At 57.4% G+C, this 15,413-nt stretch overlaps 1 protein-coding gene across 3 annotated transcripts in view; it reads left to right on the top strand.

Annotated features, from left to right (window-relative positions):
* SHANK1 (SH3 and multiple ankyrin repeat domains 1) overlaps window positions 1–15,413 on the top strand; it is a 44,275-nt gene that overhangs the window by 26,605 nt on the left and 2,257 nt on the right. For 2 of the 3 annotated variants that reach the window (XM_066271405.1, XM_066271408.1), the window contains 9 exons: window positions 777–859; window positions 1,073–1,197; window positions 1,443–1,578; window positions 1,847–1,927; window positions 2,436–2,459; window positions 2,663–2,731; window positions 3,121–3,239; window positions 10,110–10,206; window positions 11,804–14,879. In XM_066271405.1, the coding sequence (XP_066127502.1) occupies window positions 777–859; window positions 1,073–1,197; window positions 1,443–1,578; window positions 1,847–1,927; window positions 2,436–2,459; window positions 2,663–2,731; window positions 3,121–3,239; window positions 10,110–10,206; window positions 11,804–14,879 (3,810 nt within the window). The remainder of the gene's footprint in view (window positions 1–776; window positions 860–1,072; window positions 1,198–1,442; window positions 1,579–1,846; window positions 1,928–2,435; window positions 2,460–2,662; window positions 2,732–3,120; window positions 3,240–10,109; window positions 10,207–11,803; window positions 14,880–15,413) is intronic. The other variant, XM_066271406.1, reaches the window with a different exon arrangement.

Consider the following 15,413-nt stretch of genomic DNA (forward strand, 5'->3'; position numbering starts at 1 on the left):
GAAATGTAGCTAGTGGAACAGAGGGACTGAAATTTTTCCATTTAATTTTAAATAATTTGCATATAAATAGCCACATGCAGCTAGTGGCCACCATATTGGACAGTGCCGAATAAGCAATGCTACAATATGGTTGGGGACCTGGGGATGTGTTGCTGTAGTATATATATAGTCAAGGAGTTGAGAGGAGTATCCCTGAAGTGCATTGTTTCCTCGACTAGAAAGTTGACTGGAGACAGCAAAGGAATTCTCCTGAGTGCCTATGATGTGCCAGGCACTGTGCTGAATACTATAAGTACTTTGTTACCACAGCAACCTGTCAGGTAGAGCCTGCTATTAAAGATGAGAAAGCTGAGGAAGCTGAGACCCAAAAGGTTAAAGTCGTGGACTCAAGGTCAGAGATAGAAAGTGGTTAGCAGAGAGAGGTTCAAGCCAGGCTGTCTTGTGATCTAACAGTGTACCTCCCCGTCCCTCGAATGGTGCCTGGTGCACAGTGGGCTTGGTAACTGCTGCCTGAATGGATGGGTGGATGGATGCTCAAATGGATGAATGAGGAAAGAGTGAGTGGGAGAGCAGGCACTCCTGGCTCTGTGGGGGAGGCCTGTCAGGGCTGCTGTGAGCGAATGCTCGCTCTCGGAGTGGGTGAGGTAGATCCTAGGTGGGATGAATGGTCCTGGAGCAGGAGCTCAGGCCACTGGGGTGCCGGTGGGCCTGGCTCCATGTCTCATGATCCCTTCTCCACCTGCCCCGCCCCCACCCCTCCCTCCCCTCCCCGCCAGCGATTACATCATTAAAGAGAAGACAGTTCTGCTGCAGAAGAAGGACAGTGAGGGGTTTGGGTTCGTGCTCCGGGGGGCCAAGGGTGAGTGTCGGCCAGGTGGGGATGGGAGAATGGCTTTCTAACCCAGGGGGATGGATGGACAGGGAAAGGGACCCCAGCCCGCCCACCACCTCAACCCCAGGGTGCTGGTCCCTCAGCTATGATGAGGCCTCTGTGACTTGGGTCTGAGCCCCATCCCCTGCTCGGCCTCTCCACCCCCTCCCCTCCGACCCCGCCGGCTCCTCCCATCTGCAGCGCAGACCCCCATCGAGGAGTTCACCCCCACCCCAGCCTTCCCGGCGCTGCAGTATCTGGAGTCGGTGGACGAGGGTGGCGTGGCATGGCGCGCTGGCCTGCGCATGGGAGACTTCCTCATCGAGGTGAGACCTGGCCCCCAGCCCCAGGGGCCTCTCCAAGCTGCAACCTCCAGCCCACCTGCCACAGACACACCTCTCTGCCCTAGGGCCCTGGTGACAGGTCCCAAGGCCCCTTGTGATCCATGCCAGGATCCGGCTGCCCAAGTGGGAGGGAGGAGTAGCCCACAGTGCCCCTGACAGGGGACTCTGAAGCTGAAAGCACCCTCCCCTCACCTACGGGGTATGGTGTGGGGGTGTCTGTGCCACAGGTGAATGGGCAAAACGTGGTGAAGGTCGGCCACCGGCAAGTGGTGAACATGATCCGACAAGGGGGCAACACACTGATGGTCAAGGTGGTGATGGTCACCAGACACCCGGACATGGATGAGGCTGTCCATAAGAAAGGTGACCCACCTCCTACTGTGTGGCTAGGCCTAGCACATCATTGCTGCCAGAGCAAGACTCTTAGGAGCCCTCCCCACCACTGGCTTTCCTTTCCTCAAGACTGCTTGTCTGTGACTCTTCTGAGGAGAAACTGAGGCAGGGAGGGTTCACATGCCAGTGGTGGCCATTCTCTGAGTTCTGGGAGCATTGTGGTGGTCGTGGTGGGGAGGGGGGGTCATGGGGCTTTTCCCCATGTGCTGATGCTCGACCCCTACTGTGCCCTTGTCAGCACCCCAGCAAGCTAAGCGGCTCCCGCCCCCTGCCATCTCCCTGCGTTCCAAGTCCATGACCTCAGAGCTGGAGGAGATGGGTGAGCTTGTGGGGCTGCCGGGGCCCAGGCACGGAGATGGAGAGGGGCCGAGGGGGTGGGACCATCCTTGAGTTTGTTAGTGTTGTTAGTGACCAGGGGTCCTCGTCCTCATCCTGTCCCTGGTCCACGGGCCAGACCCTGGCCCACATGTGTGTTGCTGGGAAGGGGCGTCTGAGAGTCGGCTTTCCTCTGTCCTCTTGTGTTTGTTTCTCTGTCGGGGTCTCTCCGGTTCTGTATGTCCCCCTCTGCAGGTCCATTCACTTTCCAGCCCCTCTCCATCTGTCCCACCCCCTATTCTCCATCACCCACCACCAGCTCCCCCCAGCCCCACTAACAGAAAGGAAGGCCAACTCCCCCCCCCCTCCAGACAGAGTGGACCTGGGGGGTCAGGCAGCTGACCCTCCCTACCACCGGGCCATGGGGCAGGCGGGCGTTCCAGACAGGGGGACCCTCGCCTCCCCCTGAAGTCCTAACTCTTGGCTCCTCTACTGCCTCTCCCCCGGGCTAGTCTCCCCCTGGAAGAAGAAGAGTGGTGAGTGGGCACAGGACTGGAGGGAGGGCCCCTGTCCCAATCCCGCCGTTGGACTCATCCCTCCCTGCCCTGGCCCCTCACTCCCTGACTCACCCCTGCACACGCCCGCTGACCACGCCCACGGGCCACGCCCACGGGCCTAGCCCTCTCCACCTTGCCCGCAGGGGGCGCCCCTGGGCTACAACCTAATCCTTTGCCCACAGAGTATGATCAGCAGCCTGCGCCGGTGCCCAGCATGGAGAAAAAGCGGACCGTGTATCAGATGGCGCTCAGTAAGATGGCCCACCCCTGCTCCCCCGGCTGCCCAGGGCCCCTAACTCTACACCCCCTGCGGTGCCTGCCTCCTTCACTCTGTCCCTCTTCCTGGCTGCTCATCACCTCCTGTCCAGCGATGCCCCAGCCCGCAAATCTGAGCTCCCACCTCTTATGGACAGCTGTCCCATTCGCTGTCCTCACTCCTTCCCATCTCCGGGTCCTGCCTGTTGGGCTGGAGACTGTGTCTGGGTCTCCAGACCTGTGTCTGGGTGGGAAGGGATGGAGACAGGGGTGTCGTTCTCCGGTTCTCATGAACCAGCTGTGGGCTCCTGGCAGCTCTGTCTCTGCTCGGGCTGAGGCAGTCTTCATCTCACGGTGTCTCCGCCCCTCCCCTGCCCCCTCCCAGACAAACTGGACGAAATTCTGGCAGCCGCTCAGCAGACCATCAGTGCAAGCGAGAGTCCTGGGCCTGGGGGCCTGGCGTCCCTGGGCAAACACCGACCCAAAGGCTTCTTTGCCACTGAGGTAGGCAGCCCAGCCTGAGGAGCTGGGGTCCTGGAGAGGGAAACGTGCAGGGCGTGCACACCCACCTGGGGCCGCAATCCTATTTCTTGCACACCTTTCCGAGCTCCTGTGTTTCAGGCGGGTCATGGAGGGCACCACGCTTCTCGGGGTCTGCTCCTTTCCCCCCACTCTGGGGCCTCCTTTCCTCCTTGCCCCCCCCCACCAGATGTGTCTCTCTCTCCCCTCACTTTACTCTTCATTCCTGCTCCTCATGCTCGCTTAGTTTCTGTCTGTCTCTGCCCCGCCTCAAAGGCCTCGGGAAAGATAACCCTGAGTCAGGCTGGAGATCCCTGGCACAGGCCCTGCACATCATAATGGGTGCTCAACAAGTGGCAGTTACTGAAATATTAATTATGATCTCTGTCTCGGCCCTGCCTGCCTCTCCCTACGACAGAGGCTCACTGTAGCTGCTGTTGGTCATGTGTTAGACACTACATTTTATGTGGGTTATGCCCTTCATTTCTTAGAATCATCCTGTGAGGTACACAAGGCAGCCCACTGACAGAGGGGAAACTGAGGCACAGAGAGTGCACCAGGATTTCAACCCTGGATTCACTGTCCTGCCACAGCCCAGGTTTTTCTGGTGTGGCTGCTCCCTGGCTGTCATCCTCGCTGGGCTGGGCTCCTTCTTAGGGCTCCCAGCCCATTCAGCACCTTCTCTTCCGCCACCCTCCAGGGGTCGCACTCTGCCCTCCCTCTCTCTTAGCACTTCTTTCTCTGCGCAGGCCAAGCTCTCTCACCTCCAAACCCCTCTTCTCACAGGCAGTACCCACCACCTGGTGGCCAAAGGGCCATTTACTCTAAAACTATGTTCTTTGGTTTTTGGGGTGGCCATGGACCCCTTTGGCAGGTTAGCATGTTGCAGAGAATTATGCTTATAAAAGCATACAATTAAAAACATAAACAGAAAAAACTAGTTACAATGAAATGCAGTTATCAAAATATTTTTATAATTTTTATTGATTTTTCAAGAGAGAGAGGGAAGGGGAGAGAGAGAGAGAGAGAGAGAAACATTGATTTGCTGTTTCACTTATTTATGTATCCATTGGTTGATTCTTGTAAGTGCCCTGACCAGGGATCAAACCCACAATCTTGGTGTGTTAGGACAATGCTCTAACCGACTGAGCTACCCAGCAGGGTTAAAAAAATTTTTTTTTATTTATGATATAGTAATATCAGTGCCTTTTTGCCAACACATAACCAGCAAGATCTGGTGGTGGATCTTAAGTACTCTCATTTCAAAAACAGAAGCAGCATAAAACACTATTTTGAGAAATTGCAACTGCTGTGCTGGATGGGATATGGAAATATCTGTGATTTCTGTCACAGATATAGTCACAGGTCTTGCTAACACTAGCATGGTTTGTGGCCTACATTTTCAGTGAGGAAGTGTTGCATTTTAGTTGGAGGATAATGAAAATAAAGATGTAATTTTTCTCCTGTCCAAGTACACAGCTCCCTGAACTCTGTCCACCACTCCCCTAAAGGTTTGACTGCCTTACTCTATAGGGTCTAGTACTTTTACAAGAACCAGATGCAGGGGGGACATTTAGTATCCAGACTGCTAGAATTTCTTTCAGATTTAGAGGCGGAGGGTCCTTGGCCCCTTGTCAGGGCTTGCCAAAGTGCCCTCCATGCAGTAGGTCCTCACTTCACACCTGTTTTGGGTTGCTCAAGGAATTTGAAGTCCTTGAGGGTATAAGGGTCACTTTTCATGCCCACCTCCCCACCGAAGTCAGTGTAAAAATCACAGCATGGGGCCTGACCTGTGGTGGCGCAGTGGATAAAGCGTCAACCTGGAAATGCTGAGGTCGCCGGTTTGAAACCCTGGGCTTGCCTGATCAAGGCACATATGGAAGTTGATGCTTCCAGCTCCTCCCCCCTTCTCTCTCTCTGTCTCTCTCTCCTCTCTGTCCCTCTCTGTCTCTCTCCTCTCTAAAAATGAATAAATAAAATTAAAAAAAAAATTTTTTTTAAATCACAGCATGGGGCACTGTAGAACCACACAAACCTGCCTTCAAACCCCAACTTCTAACTTACTTGGACCACGGTACTTAATTTCTCTGCACCTCAGTTTTCTGTTCTGTAAAATGGGTCTAAAGCCAGTCCTGCTGGGTCTTATGAGGATTGCACGAGATCAATTCCTACCACAGTAGGCTCTTGACAGATGTGACCCCCCCCCAGGTCACAAAATAATAAACTGGAGACCACACTGTGACACATGCACCCCAGAGACTCCAAAGTAGCATCTCAGGCTCAGTCTCCAATAACAGATAAGGGCATTTATTTAGTGACTGTCTGGAGCACTGATGAAGTCCCAGGCAGCCAGGGTGCCAGCCCCTCCTCTGCATGAACCATGGTTACAGGATAGGCAAGATCCTGGTCTCCATAGAATTCACTATCTGAGCTCCAAAGACACCTGAAGATGAGCACAAGCACCAGCCAATAACAACACCAGCTGCCCGCCTGCCGCCACTCATCTGAGGTCTTCCTTGGGACCTCCCTCTCCTCCCAGTCCTGGAGGCCAGCCAGCATCCCCCCCTTGGACCTTCCCTGTCCTTCTCTCCCCCCTTGGGCCTGTCCCCGGCCTTCCCAGAATTCTCCCTCTTGTGTTGGGGCTCTCTCTTTCCTTTACCACCAGCCATCCTGACCTCTCTCACCCTGAGTCCTGACGTTTCTGCATCTTCTCTCCGTGCCTCTCCCCTTGGTGTGTGGTCTTGTCCTCTGCGTCTCCCTCTCCCACTTATCCCCTCTTCAGTCTCCAACTTGGACCCCCTGCACTAGACCAGAGGGGCAAGTGGGACGTGTGGGGGCTCAGTATGGCCCTGAGGCCTCTTTTCTCAGACCTGCACAGCAATGAACAAGGGAAAATATTGTATAAGACACCCCTGTTTAAGGAAGACAAACAATGAAGAAAAAATAAATAAAAAAACAGACACTACTGCTTATAAACCTAGAAATTGGGAAATATCAGCCCTCCCTAAATGACACACCTGTGCATAAAATCTACAGGGTTGAGGGGGACCCGCTAATGCCAACAGAGGGGCACAGACCTCAGGCCAATTTGCTGCAGACCAGGGCGCCTCCCAGGGCTCTGCTGTCCATCCATCTGTCCTCCCCTCTGCGTGGCTTTAGCTTTCTAGACAACTGTCTCTGCTCCCTGATCACTGACCCCCCCTCAGGGGTCCCCTGCCCATCTTCTCTCCCCCTCCCTTGTCTTTGTATGGGGACAGGTTTCAGCCTTTCTCTGGACTCAGTTTCTCTCTCTCTCTCTCTCTCTCTCTCTCTCTCTCTCTGGTTATTTTTATCTTTTTATCACACCTTCTTGGTTGCATTCACTGCCTCTGTCTTACCCAGCCCTCTCCATTTCAGGGCCTCTCAGGACCAACTTCCTCTCCTTGCTTCATCGAGTTCCTTCTCCTTCCCACCGAGGTCTCATTTCCCCTCCTGTCTCTCAATCTCTGTCTCTCCCCTCTCTGGATCTGCCTCTCTTTTTCAAACCCTTCTCTCGCTTTGTCTGTCTCTGTCTCTCCATCTGTTTCCCTCTCTGGTCTCTCTTCCCTGACCCCTTTCCAGGGGCTGTCTCTGCGCGAATTTCCCAGCCCATGGTCGGCCTCCAGCCCGTGTTCAGCACCAGGGCACATACTCTGTCACTGAGGCACCAGATCCACAGACAAACCCTCGAGGTAGCACAGGATGGGGCTGGACCTCCGGCCGGCTCGCTGGGGAGGAGTCTGCCTGGCAGCTGGTGACGTCACGCTCAACTGGCGCACCCTGAATGGCTGCCCCCTCCGCGCGCGGGAGTTGGTGCGGCCCGTTTGTTGATGGAGGTCAGCCTGCCCCACCTTGAGTCAGTCCGCCCCTCAGACAGTCACTTCGCGTCCTCCGTCAGTCTGACATCTCCTCTACCATTCTGACCCCTCACGAAGTCAAGCTAACTCATTATTTGATCTCTCTGACCCCTTTCCTGCCACTCCGACTCTCATCCTGTCAGTCTTAGACCTCCCCTGTCCCTCTGACTTCTCATACGATACAACCCCTCCCCCTCCATCCCCACGCCCCACTCAGGATGCTTCCTGCACCTTCTTTTCCTTCCCAGCTATCCTCTTGCCCGTCCTCCCCAACCTGGGCTCTACCCAGTCTCTTCTCCAGCTTCTGCCCCTCACTGGTCCCCACATCCTTCCTGGTGGTCACACCCCTTTTCTTAGCTCTTCATAATTCTTCTCCTTTCCTCTTACTTAACCTTAGCATTTCCTAGTCGCTCCGATCTGTTTCCAACAACTTCTTTGTAACCTCCTCCTTACTGACTGGCTGATCTAAGGTACTACCCTTCTCCTCTGACCCACAGCTGCTTTCTCCATCATCAAAATCAGTATAGCCCACCCTAACGCACAAGGGGGAGGATGCACAAGGACTTAGCACTGAAGACAGCAAAGCGGCCTGCACAGAAATGGTTCCCCACACTTTCCCTTTCTCACACTGCATCAGCACACCATCTCCCCTCTCTTGCAGGGTTCAGCTCCCTGATCCCACACAGGCCATGACAAGCTGCAGGACAGGGTGGAAAACCAAGCAGGATGTTCAGCTGAGGCTTAGGGAGAGAGGGCTTCAGGAGGATGTTTGAGAAAAGCATGCAGCAAAGTCGAGGAGAGTTGGCAGGCTGAGAATTCTGCTTGGAGATCAGAATGGGGGAGACCAGTCAAAATAGGCGTGCCTTCAGGAGACACTTCCTGCCGCCTTTGTGAGGCTGACCCCGGGCTCTTTCATGAGGATGTTCAGAGGGACAGGACCGGGCTTTTGCCTTCAGGATGCCCCCCGCCCCATCTTTTCGTGAGCTTGTATTACTTCCAATCCATCCTTCATTGTACAAGTATTTATTGAATTTATTGAATTTACTATATGCTATACCTGCTGCTGGGACCTGGGGGTGTAGGAGTGAGCCAGTCAAACAAAGTCGCTTCTGTGGAATTGGGTTCTGCTGTATATAAGAGAAACTTCCAAATAACAATGCTTGATGGCTCTTTCTGAGTCTTTCATTAATTTGACATGAGCTTTTAGAGCATCAGGCCCAGTTAAGGGACTGGAGACCCAGCAGGGAATAAGGCCAACAAAGTCACTCTCCTCAAGCAGTCATTCGTAACTCTCATGGGCCACTGGCAATTTTGCCTTCATGAGCCCCTAGCTCTTAAAGAAAAAAAGTTTATAAATCTATATTTTATTACTTTGTTGGCACAAAGATAAGTATTATCCAGATTGATTATGTTTTCCCCTTCTGTTTGTTTTTTTAATCAAGTGAGAGGCAGGGAGACAGATTCCTGCATGTACCCCCACTGGGATCCACCCAGCAACCCCTGTCTGGGACTGATGTTCTGCCCATCTGGGGCTGCTGCTCCGTTGCTTGGCAATTGAGCTATTTTAGCACCTGAGGCGAGACCATGGAACCATCCTGAGAACCCATGGCCAACTTGCTCATTCCAGTCATGGCTGCGGGAGGAGAAGAGAGAAGGGGAAGGAAGGGTGGAGAAACAGATGGTCGCTTCTCCTGTGTGCCCTGACCGGGAATCGAACCTGGGACTTCCACGTGCTCTACTTCTGAGCCAACCATCCAGGGCCTCCCCTTCTGATTTTAAAAGATTATTAAAACATTTTCCTTAAAGTATCATGGGCCCTCGACACTGTAGCCATGTTCCCTGGGACGGTAACATAGTGCCTTCAGGAACCTGACATCCTGGGCAAAGAGACAGATAATAAGCAAGTAAATGAGATGATTTCAGATGGAGAAATGTGCCAGGAAGAAAATAGGACAGAGACATGCAGTAGACAGTGACCAGCAGTGGATGGTGGAGTGGAGACCTTACAGATGAAAAGCACCTGTGATGATTAGGAGGAAAACATTGCTGGAGGTGTGCTGTAAGGGGGCTCCGGCGGGGACGTGGACCCAGGGAAAAAGACCCAGGACTTGCAAGTCTTCTAAAGCAGAGGTGGACCTTGGGAATTGGTACAGGGCAGGGAGACATGGTGGGACCAGAGTGGGCAAGAAGAAGATGCAGACTGGACTAGATCATACAGGGCATCTGAGCCTTGGTCCCTGTAATTGGTGCCTGAGATAGGGATCTTATGCCAACTAAGGAAGACCCTGTAATGGGGGGAGGGAGGGAGGATGGGCTGCAGAGGACAGCAAGCCTGGTCCTCACGGGAGTCCACCTTCAGCCTGATCCCTCAGCAAGCTCTGGAGTGTGAATCACAGTAGGGAGTTGATCCTGCCCTGGACCTCCATGTTGGCCAGTCATTGGCTGCAGGTGACTTCTAGAAATGGGGACATGTAGCTGCTTGGGCATGTCAGCTTTTTGGGGTGAGGATAATTCTACAGAGCAAAGGGCAGGTGACATACAGCAGCTGGGCATGGGCACAGCATCCCAGCCAAGGGGACATAGTGAGCAGCGGCAGTGTCCACCATGGTACAGCTTGAATACCAGAGTTGGGAATTCAGATGCCTTCCTAACTGATGTGGGATGTGGCTGCAGAATTTCAAGCAGGGCATTAGCATGACCTGAATTACTTTTTGAAAAGATCCCTTTGACCCTTGTGTGGGAAGCAGACCAGAAGTGGGTGGGGGGACAAGGGTGGCAGCAGGGAGACAAGGGAAGAGGCTACTGCAGCCATAACCTTTCCCTCTGAAGAATTCCCTTCCCCCTCCTCCAGGCACCTCTTTCTTCCTACAAAGGTTTGGAGGACTGGGGGCCGGCCATGTATAGAAGCCATGAATCTTCCTGCCCTGACTGTTCTTTCTCTGCTATCTTTTCTCTCTCCTCCCTGGCCACCACCCCAAAGTCGAGCTTCGATCCCCACCACCGCTCACAGCCAAGTTATGAACGTCCTTCTTATCTGCCACCAGGACCTGGGCTCATGCTCCGGCAAAAATCTATCGGTATGTCACTGGAAGAGTGGGTATAAGGGATGCCGGCTGGAAGGATGATAGTTTACAACAGAAACAAGGGGGCCTGGAACTGTTCCTTTCTACTTCCTTATGTGACCACAGTTCCATGAAGTCGGGCAAAGTGTTCAGGCTTTGCTCCTGGGCAAACATGGGTTTGAATCTTGGCTCGAGTTCATCCCAGCTGTGCGACCTGGGGCAGGTGGCTTTACTTCTCTGGTCCTAGGGCTCTGTGTCTAGAAAAGGGAGAGATTATTAGCCTTGCCCAGATGAAGTGAGTCGCCCCCACCACAGACCATTTCCTTCTCTCTTTACTGGACTCCATTCACTCATTGATGCATGCATTCATTCTACAAATGTTTATTGAGCTCTATCATATGCCAGGTTAGACTGTGGGGATATGTCAGTGAACAAAGCAGACTAAAGGGTCCTGTCCTCATGGAGCTTACATGAGGGGAAGACAGGCAATATAAGGATAAGAAACAAGAAAATTATACAGTATCGATAAATGTGGTAAGTGCTATGGAAAAAAATAGAGTGGGATAAGAGAGATCGCAAGTGCTAGGGGGCAGGTTTGGACTGAAACCTGGAGGTAAGGCATTCCAGACAGCAGAAGCAGCTGGTGCAAATGTCCTGAGGTAGGACTGAGCTGCCATTAGGTAAGATGGGGGAGTCCAAGAGCAGGAGGAGATCTGGAGCTCATTTGGGGGCCTGTTGAGTTTGAGATGCCAGTGAACCACTAAGTGGAGCTCGGGCGAGAGGACTGGGCCCGAGACAAGGGTGGGAGTCTTCAGCAGAGAAGGAAAGAATGAAGTCTGACACTGGTCAGGGGAGAGAGAGTAGCCAGAGGCTTGAGAAGAGTCAGGGACTGAGCCCTGACAGTTGATAAGTAGGCAAAAGACCACTCCTCCAATCTTCTCTGAGTCGTTTTGCTAATTGAATCTAGCTTTCCCTCAATTTCCAGTGTCCACAGTCTACTGGTGTGTGTCTTGCATCTGTGAGGTCTACCTGTACCTCGTCATTTGCCTAATGTCAGCCACCTATAAATCTAGATAACATTGCATACTTATCAATCAGCTCCCTCTCTTAAACATTTTAGCCTCAGCTTGAGCAGTTCTATGTGTGAAATCAGAGGCTCGATGTGCTAATTGCATTTCGTTTCTGCCTATACATGGAAAGAACTCTATAACTATGTGCATACACATGGTATCTCTTCCCTGCTCAAGCCACTTTTGCTCACTCCAAGCCACAGCTACAAGCCTGTACTGTGCCTCTGTGTGAATTAGAAATGGCGCCCCCTCCTGGCCTGGGGTGTAAGTTCAGCAGAATTTCTCCCCGGTCGGCTTTTCTCCCTTTGCTGTTTGCTGTTATGCAGTGCACACACAGCCTGTATTACGTATGAAGCTGATTTGGATTTACCATAACCACCGGGAAAGCTCTAGACTAATGCCCGTGAAGGTCTTCTTACATACATGGGTGCCATTATTACTATTATTATTTTACCGATATGTACTTTTATGGGATAGGGGAACAAGGAGAGCCCCCTCTCACTCCCACCCATCCCATTCCTGGATTTTCTGTGTCTCCCCAGGGGCTGCAGAAGATGATAGACCCTACCTAGCACCCCCAACCATGAAGTTCAGCCGCAGCCTGTCTGTGCCTGGCTCGGAGGACATTCCCCCACCTCCCACCACGTCCCCGCCGGAGCCCCCTTACAGCACACCTCCAGCGCCTTCCATCTCCGGCCGCCTCACCCCCTCCCCCCGGGGAGGGCACTACAACCCCGGCGGCCCCCTCCCCGCCTCCTCCCCCGCCTCCTTCGATGGGCCCACCCCTCCCGACACCCGGATAGGGGGCCGGGAGAAGAGCCTGTACCACAGCGGACCCCTGCCCCCGGCCCACCACCACCCGCCCCACCACCACCACCATCACGCCCCGCCCCCCCAGCCCCACCACCACCACGCCCACCCCCCTCACCCGCCGGAGATGGAGACGGGCGGCTCCCCCGACGACCCCCCACCCCGACTGGCTCTGGGGCCCCAGCCGAGCCTGCGCGGCTGGCGGGGCGGCGGGCCCAGCCCGACCCCGGGGGCCCCGTCCCCGTCGCACCACGGCAGCGTGGGCGGGGGCCCCTCCCAGGCCCCGGCGCTGCGCTACTTCCAGCTGCCCCCGCGGGCGGCCAGCGCGGCCATGTACGTGCCCGCCCGCTCCGGCCGCGGCCGCAAGGGCCCGCTGGTCAAGCAGACCAAAGTGGAAGGCGAGCCTCAGAAGGGCGGCGCGCTCTCGGCCGCGGCCTCGCCCACGTCGCCCGCCTCCCCGCAGCCGCCGCCCGCCGCGGCCGCCCCGGCGGAGAAGAACTCCATCCCCATCCCCACGATCATCATCAAGGCTCCGTCCACCAGTAGCAGCGGCCGCAGCAGCCAGGGCAGCAGCACCGAGGCCGAGCCCCCGCCCCAGCCCGAGGCCGCGGCCGGCTCCTCGGCGCCCAGCCCCGCGACGGCCATGTCGCCGGTGCCGCCGTCCCCGTCGCCGGTGCCCGCCCACAGCTCGCCCAGCGGCCCGGCCACCCTCGACTTCACCAGCCAGTTCGGGGCGGCCCTGGTGGGGGCGGCGCGCAGGGAAGGGGGCTGGCAGAACGAAGCCCGCCGGCGCTCCACGCTCTTCCTCTCCACCGACGCGGGGGACGAGGAGGGCGGCGACGGCGTGCTGGGCGCGGGGGCGCCCCCGGGCCCCCGGCTGCGACACTCCAAATCCATCGACGAGGGCATGTTCTCCGCCGAGCCCTACCTGCGGCTGGAGTCGGCCGGCGCCGGGAGCGGCGCCTACGGCGGCTACGGGGCCGCCGGCCGCGCCTACGGGAGCAGCGGGGGCAGCAGCGCCTTCACCAGCTTCCTGCCGCCGCGGCCCCTGGTCCACCCGCTGACCGGCAAGGCCCTGGACCCCGCCTCCCCGCTGGGGCTGGCGCTGGCGGCCCGCGAGCGCGCGCTGAAGGAGTCCTCGGAGGGCGGGGTCGCCCCGCAGCCCCCTCCCCGGCCCCCGTCGCCCCGCTACGAGGTCCCGCCGCCCACCCCGCACCACCACGAGCCGGTGCTGCGCCTCTGGGGGGCCGCCCCCCCGGACCCCGCCCGCCGCGAGCTGGGGTACCGGGCAGGGCTGGGCAGCCAGGAGAAGTCCCTGCCCGCCAGCCCGCCGGCCGCCCGGCGCTCCCTGCTGCACCGCCTGCCGCCGGCGGCTCCCGGGGTCGGGCCCCTCCTCCTGCAGCTGGGGCCGGAGCCGCCGGCCCCGCACCCCGGGGTGAGCAAGGCCTGGAGGGCCGGAGCCCCGGAGGAGCCCGAGCGGCTGCCCTTACACGTGCGGTTCCTCGAGAACTGCCAGCCCCGGGCCAGTGCGGCCGCCGGGAGGCCCCCGCCCGCCGAGGACGGCCCCGGGGTCCCGCCGCCCAGCCCGCGCCGGTCGGTGCCCCCCTCGCCCACCTCCCCGCGGGGCAGCGAGGAGAACGGCCTCCCTCTGCTGGTCCTGCCGCCCCCGGCCCCCTCGGTGGACGTGGAAGACGGCGAGTTCCTCTTCGTGGAGCCGCTGCCCCCACCCCTGGAGTTCTCCAACAGCTTCGAGAAGCCGGAGTCGCCCGTCACGCCGGGGCCCCCGCACCCGCTGCCGGACCCCCCGGCCCCGGCCGCCCCGCTGCCCCCTGTGCCGCCCCCCGCCGTTGCTGCCGCCCCGCCCACCCTGGACTCCACCGCATCCAGCTTGACTTCCTACGACAGCGAGGTGGCCACGCTGACCCAGGGGGCCCCCGCGGCTCCTGGGGACGCCCCGACGCCGGGCCCGCCGGCCCCGGCTGTCCCAGCTCCCCCCGCCCCGCAGCCTGGGCCAGACCCTCCGCCTGGCACGGACTCTGGTATTGAGGAGGTGGACAGTCGGAGCAGCAGTGACCACCCTCTGGAGACCATTAGCAGCGCATCCACGCTGAGCAGCCTGTCTGCCGAAGGTGGTGGCAGCGCAGGGGGTGGGGGCGCCGGGGGTGGGGGTGGGGCCGGGGCTGGGGCCAGTGTAGCCAGTGGGCCGGAGCTTCTGGACACGTATGTGGCCTACCTGGACGGCCAGGCCTTCGGTGGGAGCGGTACTACGGGCCCACCATACCCCCCACAGCTCATGACTCCTTCTAAGCTCCGGGGCCGGGCCCTGGGGGCCAGTGGAGGCCTGCGGCCCAGCCCTGGCGGGGGACTCCGCGACCCTGCTACGCCCACAAGCCCCACTGTCTCAGTGACGGGAGCGGGAACCGATGGGCTGTTGGCCCTGAGTGGTTGTTCAGGACCCTCGGCGGCAGGTGTGTCTGGGGGTCCAGTAGCTGTAGAGCCAGAAGGCCCACCAGTGCCCTTGCCGTCGGCTGCCTCCCTGCCTCGGAAGCTGCTGCCCTGGGAGGAGGGCCCGGGCCCACCGCCACCACCCCTGCCCGGGCCCCTGGCCCAGCCTCAGGCCTCAGCCTTGGCCACAGTAAAAGCCAGCATCATCAGTGAACTCAGCTCCAAGCTCCAACAGTTTGGGGGCTCCTCGGCAGCTGGTGGCGCTCTGCCCTGGGCCCGGGGAGGCAGCGGGGGAAGCGGGGACAGCCACCACGGGGGAGCCAGCTACGTCCCCGAGAGGACCTCCTCCCTGCAGCGGCAGAGGTGAGCAGGGGTGGGTGGTTGGCAGTGAAGACCAGAGGGACCATTGTTGTGGGCTGTGGGTACCGGAGTCGACCTTCCCCATAGCTGTGTCCCTTGAGGGTCCCAGGTGGTAGAAAGAAAACAGAAACCAGGCTGGCTTGGTGAAGTTTGCCCTAAAAGAAACATGTTTTCACAGATGCTTTTAACTTCCCTTTATCTCAGTAGCTTCTGTGGTCTCTTCCTATCACCATGACAACCCACATTCCATGATGAACAAAAAGAGTTATTAACAAAGGAGAGTGGAGCACAACTTGCTGATGTCTGTTTCCTTGGTGGGTTGTCAGTTCCCACGATCCCTGAAATCTGCAAATCCCTTGAACCCACTGTGGCTCAAGACAAGATGCTTTAGGGCACAGTGGTTAGGTGCATGCCTGGTTCTGGAGCCAGGCTTCTTGTGTTTCTGGTCCCAGCTCTCTCTGCACTTTCTAACTGGATGAACTTAGGCAGAAGAGTCCACCTCTCTGTAGAAGGGGGACAGCATAGTACCCACCTAAA

Source organism: Saccopteryx bilineata, chromosome 3 (assembly GCF_036850765.1).
Source record: "Saccopteryx bilineata isolate mSacBil1 chromosome 3, mSacBil1_pri_phased_curated, whole genome shotgun sequence".
Lineage (NCBI taxonomy): Eukaryota > Metazoa > Chordata > Mammalia > Chiroptera > Emballonuridae > Saccopteryx > Saccopteryx bilineata.